Source organism: Dermacentor silvarum, chromosome 5 (genome assembly GCF_013339745.2).
Source record: "Dermacentor silvarum isolate Dsil-2018 chromosome 5, BIME_Dsil_1.4, whole genome shotgun sequence".
NCBI classification, from domain to species: domain Eukaryota; kingdom Metazoa; phylum Arthropoda; class Arachnida; order Ixodida; family Ixodidae; genus Dermacentor; species Dermacentor silvarum.
In genome coordinates, this window is record NC_051158.1 from 16,153,363 (window position 1) to 16,161,716 (window position 8,354).

The 8,354-nt window shown below is 44.3% G+C and overlaps 1 protein-coding gene across 1 annotated transcript; it reads left to right on the forward strand.

The window, feature by feature from the left end:
• The first annotated feature begins 688 nt into the window (after positions 1 to 688).
• On the forward strand, positions 689 to 3,773 carry LOC119452949 (U-scoloptoxin(16)-Er9a). The gene is made up of 3 exons (XM_037714911.2): positions 689 to 1,050; positions 1,890 to 2,010; positions 2,979 to 3,773. Exons 1-3 carry the CDS (start codon positions 951 to 953, stop codon positions 3,067 to 3,069), a joined length of 312 nt encoding a protein of 103 aa, XP_037570839.1. The 5' UTR covers positions 689 to 950; the 3' UTR covers positions 3,070 to 3,773.
• The last annotated feature ends 4,581 nt before the right edge of the window (positions 3,774 to 8,354 follow it).

Below are 8,354 nucleotides of genomic sequence, written 5' to 3' on the forward strand. Positions count from 1 at the left end.
GTATGCTCGTTTACGTTTGTAACGTTTTACAGGAGATGAGGTGTAAACACTCTTCACTCATCTGTATGAGGGGTACGTTAATAATAACCAAAAGCGAAAAAAAAAGACCGAATAAAGCTGCCGCTGTGACAGCAGCATGCTTTTGCAACAACGGCAAAGCAAATAAAAAATAACCCTTTTAGACAGTCAGTGTGGCTATACAAAGCAGGGTGGATGTCTCCAGTCCAAAGCGCATCACGTAAGAAGCACTGAAAGCCCTTCTCGTAAAAAAATTCGCAGAAAGTAGTCAAAGGCGTGCTTTGAAAGCTTAACAGCGTCGAACACTGGAATTCAGCATTGAAAGAAAATATAGGCTGCTGAAAGAATCTGGACAATATCTTGTAACATTTGCAGGCGACGCCTTGCTTCTGATTTACACAACCACTGCAATTACGCAGAAACCTGTTTGATTTCTTCAGTTGCAGTTGGCATACGCAATATCTAGGTTCTACAGCGTTGCATATTTCCGATGTGAAAGATTAGAGCTTCGCATATATCTATATATAATGGCGGCAATTGACTCTCGTCTGAGGCTAAATTTGGCTTTGTTTATATGCAACGCCCTCTAGCTTCGCGGCAAGTATACTCTCCGCCTCCCATCCGTGGTCAAGATATGCCATGGCGGCTCGTAACTCAACCGCCGGTTTCCTCGTTTACGTGGCAGCGCCGCTATTTGCTCGAGCCAAAGAGGCCTTGACTTTTGAACGTGTTTTCTGAGGCGACGACGCGCATGTGTGCAACGTCGGCGCCAAGGAATCGAGGAAAACTGACACGGACAGCGCATCCTCCAGGGGCGTTCAGAAACTATCGAGCTCTGTGAGCGTCGTCGAGCCGATACCTTAGACGTATAAGTATAGGGTACTCCAGGAGTCCAGACTCAATCTGCAGTTAGACAGCATCGAATCAGCATCATGCGCTTGCACATTGTTGTTGCCATAGCGGTCATCTTCGTCTCCGAGTGGCATCGGTCCGAAGGGTACCTCGGCAGAGCGCAGGTTCCCATAAAAGATGGTGAGTATTTTTTTTTTTTTAGAGCGGATCTTTGTTTGGCTGTTTCCCTGGGGTTGTCGTTCAATGTCGTATCCTGGCCGGACATATTTGTGTATATGTATACACAACTTGGGGCCACTGTGCATTATCATGAAATGATAATTTGCGTTGCTGGATGATGTCGGAAAAAAGAAGTCTGTGAGGTGTTTCCAACCTCATTTGGTGGGCAGCTGATGATACCGCAACTGTGCCACAGTGACTCAGCGGGCAGCATTAACAGTTGGCCATTGTTTTCAAGATGAGGATACTGTGAAATATCAAATACACATAGCATGAATGTACCGGAAAGAAATAATTCAGATATGTTGTTTTTTGTTGTAGGACTTCTCGCTGTGTTATATTCTTTATTTAGGCCAATTTTAGCAAAAACGAGGCATATCTACTGCAGTGTCATAATAATATTTATGATATTATATGATATAATGACAACTTGCTCACAGAATGTGGGCAACGTTCATTACTTTTGTAACACGTGTATTTATTATTATTCTCTACAAAAGGAGCATCTTCGGGAGAAATCGGATTTAACCCGTTTTTATTTATTTTGTTCGGGACGCAACCATCAGCACTTATCCGGTTTTGCCCAACAACGAGGGACCCTAGGTATAGGCCCAACCCTTATGTCACGCCCTCTTTATCAGGGCTCTTTAAGGAAATAAAATGAAATGAAAATAAAACCTATACATGGCGGAGATAGCGATGTGCATCTCAAATATCAACGCTATCGTAGCTATTTCGCGATGTGTGCATGATCGAAGCGGTGATGTATACCATCTCTTTGCTTGTCGATTTCTTCCAAGGTAAGTGCCAGTACAACGGGACGGAAATATCACCATCTGAGCCGCTGAAACTGGAGCATCCCTGCGAGGAATGGAGTTGTGCCTTGGGAACGGAAGAAACCGGCGAACTCGAACAAGCAGGGTTCGTTTCTCACCTCGCACTCGTTTCGAATTTCTCTTACATCACTCAATGCAACTTCTTTAGAGGGTTAGGCAAATAAAGATACTTATCTCTCATTTGGTTTCGCTATTAGAGACAGAGAGTGGGAGAATATTATATTTGAATAATGGCCCTGGGACCTTTCGAGAAAGTTGGTAAGGCAGAGGCACCTTAGTGTGGATCACTTTCGAAGCTCCACATGCTAAGATCCATTGGAAACTGAGCGTCTGCTTGACTGCAGTCCACGGTTAGACCCAGTCCTCAAATGACGTACCCTCCGTAGGCCACTACGTTTCCCTGAATCTCTTGAGACTTTCGCATTTCCACACGAGGTGATGAACATTTGGGGTTATCTCCCTTAAGCATACATATCAGTTCGCCTGCGGAGGGGATTGCTTATGGTGGGAGTGTCATTGCATTGTCGTTACCACTGCCATAAGCTGATGATGGGAGCACTAACAACCAGGTTGCACTAGAAGTGGCGACATTGGCCGCCCAATGATGGCACGAGGTCATACAATGTGGGGCCAGTGTGACCCAATGTTGTATGTAACTTGTCACTTCTTCTGCAGTTGATGCTAATTATTCACATTAAGACACCTGTTTCAATCGCATACATGAACCAGCGTGATAATGAAAGGGCATGTATACTGAGCAGAAATTCCCAGAATAGTTCACTTTTCGAGAAATATGTGGCAAAGTGCGTTGAGGTTCCAGTTCACACTTGTAGGCACTCTCCAGAAAGCAAGTGCTGCAAAGTGTTACTAACAGCAATGCACTTAGCCACAGATTTTGAGGACATATTTCTCTAAACTGGTGCTAAGCAAAGGATTTCTGCTCGTGCCAAAGCACCATGGAATGAGGTGTTTGCCGAAGCACAGTGTCTCGTTACACTAGTAAACCCATCCTATTTGTGGCGGCATTGTTAACATTCTTGCTTTTCTTTGCAGCTGTGGCGTCGTCCGTCCAGGTCCAGGTTGCCATACCGTCACAGGAACGGGCGTATATCCGGACTGCTGCGTCAAGGTTGTGTGCGACTGACTACACCGCACATAATAGTCTCTTGACAAAGGATAAGAGGTCTATAATGTCACCTGTGGCTTCGGTCCTTTCCTTTCGGTTAGAAGATTCTTAGCCAACCGCCAACTTCGTTACATGTTGTCATGTGTTTAGCATAGAGCCGCTTAATTTAGTTTGCATTTAAAGCTTAAGCTTTATTGACACAAAAATCGCAGTTACGTGCACCAAAGCTCCGACGGTGACGAAATACGATGTTTAAAGGAACAAGAGGAATTTCAATTGTACAAGTTATGGAAGGGAGGTCGGTATGAGCTAACCTAACCTGATAGGCTGTGCGCCGGGAAAGGGGTAAAAGAGGACGAAGGGGGGATGGGGGTTGATGATGCTGACAAAAAATCGGGCTGCGATGAATCCTTGTGAACACAGCAGCATACTTAAATCTGTCTTGAGCCGTCTTGAGCACAGTCTTGTGTCGTGGAGAGATTGGCACCATGGCTCGTACTGTTAGTCAAAAGTCGCCTGTGTTACTGCTCCTCTGTGTCTGCCCTTACTGTGTTACAATTCGTCAGTAGCGGCAAAATCAAACATACATGAAAATTAAACGAAAACAGGGCCAAAAAATAATGCCGTCGGTATAGTTACAGATGAGTGTTTGTAGTCATTCAGAAAACGAGTACGCATACTGAAGTATAAAGAAAAAATACTAATAAAGTATATGTGCCCGACTTTTGCGTGTTTCTTCCAAGTGCTTCGAGCAGCGCCACAGCGTTAACCACAAACTCATATAAGAGCTGCTGATCGTCGTGACTTTATAAATTGATAAGCTTGATAAAAAGAAAAAGAAAGTATGGTATATCTAATTTCTCAGTGCGTGTGGGTGACTCAGCTTGTGTGACTTATGCAAATGTGCTGAGCAAGTCGACCACTTCCTGAGTTTTGTCTTCGCTGCTGTGTCCTGTGCTTCCTTCTTTGAGAAAACACGAAAAAAATGCGATATATCATAGCCACAACTTTCCTCTCCGTTATACACCCCCTTATAATGCGCCGCTGGCTTCACAGCTGCTCCTTGATTTAAAAAAAAAAAAAAAAAAAAAAAAAAAAACAGCCCTACCCCTGTCGAGAACATGGGGTGAGCGAAGCTTCTCGTGTGTGTATCTGACCTTCGTGGTGATTTTCTTTCTTCCTTTCTGTCTCTATTTATATCTCTTTTCTCTCTCTCTCTCTCTTTCTCTCTTTCTTTTTGTCCTTGGTATGCGCCATTGAGCTTGGAGCCTTTCTGCACTACCGCCAGGATCGGCCCACTTTTCAGCGTCACAACACCACCACCGCCGACAGTTGTCAGCCAGAAAGCTTCGCTTAAAACCAAAGATTGAAGAAAGCCATTGCTGTGACAGCAGGCTGCTTCAGCAACAACCGCAAAGCGAATAATAAAGTAAACCGTCTGCACAGTCGATGTTGCTATAAAAAGCAGGGTGCATATCTACAGTCCAAACTGCATCACGCAAGGAGCATGCAAAGCCCTTCTCATCAAAACATTCGGAGAAAGTAGTCAAAGGCGGGCTTTAAAAGCTTAACTGCACCGAATACTTAAATCCAGCATTGAAAGAAAATATCAGCTACTCCAAGGCTCAGCTCGACATCTTGCAACGTATGCAGGCGGCGCCATTGCTTTTCAACCACCAACCGCTGCGTCCACGCAGAAACATGTGTGTTTTCGTGAGAAGCAGTTGGCAGACTAGCTTCTACATCATTGCGTATTTCTGAGGAGAAAAGATTAGAGCTTCATAAATATCTATATATAATGGCGGGAACTCTCAACTGAGGCTAAATTTGTATTTGTTTACACGTGACACCCTGTTGCCTAACGGCAAGTACACTCTCCGTCTCCGTTTGGTCAAGATATGTCATTGTGCTTCATAACTCAACCGGCGGTTTGCTCGTTAAGGAGGCAGTGCCCCTCTATTTTGTTGACCCAGAGAGGCCTTGACGTTCGCACGTGTCTTCTGAGGTGACAACGCGTGTATCTGCAACGTCGACGCAAAGGAATCAAGCAAAACTGTTGACATGGACACCATATCGTGCCGCGTCCTTTACAAAATATCAAGCTTCTCGAGTGTTGTCGAGCCGATATCTTAGACGTATAAGTAGGGCACTCGAGGAGTACAGACTCACTATGCAGTTAGACAGCATCGAATCAGCATCATGCGCCTAAAAATTCTTGTTGCCATAGCGGTCATCTTCGGCTCCGAGTGGCATTTTTCTGAAGGGTACGTCCCGACAGAGTTGTTTCCTTTAAAAGATGGTGAGTATTGTTTTTTTTTTTAAGCGAAACTTTCTTTGGATTCTTGGGTTTGGCGTTCGTCATCGTGTCCTCGCTGGATATATTTGTGAACTTGGGGTCAGTGTACATGTGCTGGACAAGTAGACAACTTTGGCCACTGGGTATCTGGCCGAACAGACAACTTGTTGCTGGCTGTTGCCTGGCCTTGTCGACAACCTTGGTGACTGCTTATTGCCCCGTCTAGGCCAATCCCCAATAAAAGATGTATCAGTGTCACACAAAGGATCATCATCATCATCAGCCTTTATTTATATCCACTGCAGACGAAGGCCTCTTCCTGCGATCTCCAATTACCCCTCTTGCGCTAGCTGACTCCAACTTGCGCCTGTAAATTTTCTAATTTCATCACCCCACCTAGTGTTCTGCCGTCCTCGACTGCGCTTCCCTTCTCTTGGTATCCATTCTGTAAGTCTAATGGTCCACCGGTTATCCATCCGGCCTTGCATGGCTTGCTCAGCTCCATTTTTTTTCTCTTAATGTCAATTAGAATATCAGCTATTCCCGTTTGCTCTCTGATCCACATCGCTATCTTCCTTTTTCTTAGCGTTACGCCTAACATTTTTCGTCCCATGGCTCTTTGTGCGGTCCTAACTTGTTCTCGAGCTTCTTTATTAACCTCCAAGTTTCTGCCCCATATGTTAGCACCGGTAGAATGCAATGATTGTACAGTTTTCTTTTCAACGACAGTGGTAAGCTGCCAGTCAGGATTTGGAAATGTCTGCCGTATGCACTCCAACCCAATTTTATTCTTCTGTAAATTTCCTTCTCATGATCAGGGTCCCCTGTGAGTAATTGACCTAGATAAACGTACTCCTTTACAAACTCTAGAGGCTGACTGGCGGTTCTGAATTATTGTTCCCTTGCCAGGCTATTTAACATTATCTTTGTCTTTTGCATATTTATCTTCAACCCCACTTTTGCAACTTCTCGGTTAAGGTCCTCAATCGTGTGTTGTAATTCGTCCCCATTGTTGCTGAATAGGGCAATGTCATCTGCAAACCGATGGCTGCTGAGATATTCGCCGTTGATCCCCATTCCTAAGCCTTCCCAGTCTAAGAACTTGAATAATTCTTCTAGGAATGCAGTGAGTAGGATTGGAGTGATTGTCTCTCCTTACCTAACCCCTTTCTTGATAGGTAACTTTCTACTTTTCTTGTGGAGAAGCAAGGTAGCTGTGGATTCCTTGTAGATATTTGCCAACATATTCACGTATGCCTCCTGTACTCCTTGATTACGCAATGCCTCTATGACTGCTGGTATCTCTACTGAATCAAATGCCTTCTCATAATCTATGAAAGCCATATAGAGAGGTTGATTGTACTTCTCAGATTTCTCGATTACCAGATTAATGACATGGATATCGTTCATCGTAGAATATCCCTTCCTGAAGCCAGCCCGTTCTCTTGGTTGACTGAAGTCTAGTGTGGCCGTGATTCTATTAGAAATTATCTTGTTGAATATTTTATACAATACTGAAAGCAAGCTAATGGGTCTATAATTCTTCAATTCTTGAACGTCTCCCTCCTTGTGGATTAGCATAATGTTCTTTGGTACATTTGAAGTCGTGAGGCACTGCATATAAAGGGCCGCAAGCTTTTCAAGCATGATGTCTCCTCCATCTTTGATTAAATGGACTTATTCCATCTTCTCCTGCAACTTTTCCTGTGGTGATGTCTTGCAAGGCCCTTCAAACTTAATCGCTAGTTATAAAAGGCGTCTCTGTATCCTATTCATCACTACTTCGAATGAAAGGTTACGGAGCTTACATCACTACACAAAGGATACGGAGCTTTAAATGGCCACTACGACATTGGGCAAGTGCAACTGAGCACGTGCTTAATTTTGCCAAATCGACGAGAATGGATGTGCCATTGTGATACAAGTGGTAGGACGACTCAAATGTATCAAAGCGAAGCATCATTGGCCTCTTCGCCGGGGTTTAGCGTTCGTCGCCGTTTCCTCGCCTAGTAGGTCATGTGATCATTGAGAATAGCTGCGCCGTACGGGCGCATTGTTAGTGTGGATTTAGTATTGGACGCATGTGATGGGACCGGAGCGCATTATAACTGCCGAGGAAGCAAAAGCCAAGAAGAGACGTTTCACTGAACAGGCACGTAAGCGTTATGCCGTGAAATGCGAAGGCATACTTCGGCGCATATGAATATTGCAGATCCAGCGCATGTGTTTGAGTGCGTGAGAACTTCACAGAGGTCACCCGCGCACTCATTTTATAAGCATGTGCACCAACGTAAGTGTGAGCATGGATAAATTTGACCAAAACGTTACAAAAATATTTGCCTGCCATAGATTCGAAAATGTGCAATAAATCTGCAAATATTTTTTTTTCATTTCAAGTTATTTACAGCACACTGTAAAGTCAAGTGCGCTGTATTATAGGAAATTTCGTAGTTCCGGTCCGTGAGAGAATGAGCGTCACTCGGATGAGCCGAAAAATCGAGTGAAGAATAGTTTATATGTCGCCAAGAAATATTAACCTTCGTGATGTTTATCTAATTACTTGTAAGATGTATTTATATGCTCTATATGGTTTAAGCAAAATACTATGGAAATAAGGAAGGAAATAGTGGAGAAGGAAAGGCAGGGAGGTTAACCAGTTTTGTACAACCGGTTTGCTACCCTACACTTGGGAGCGGGATGGGGGAGAATGAAACATGGGGAGGAGAGAGAGAGAGAGAGCACATAGCACAGCACACACATCGTCAGTCACAGTTCGTCACTCTTGCGTGGTACGTGACATCACTGTCACAGCCGCTTGTCCAAGCCCGTTTGTTTCAAAAACCTAAGTAGTCCTTTCGTCGCCTCCAGCTGTGATGACTTCTGTCGACGACATGTGAGAATCGTTTCAACTGACATTGGTCTAATGTCAAGGTGCGCTAGAACGGACGCCAGGGACTGTCTCTGAACATTATATTCAGGACAGTCGCATAAAATGTGTTCTAGCGTC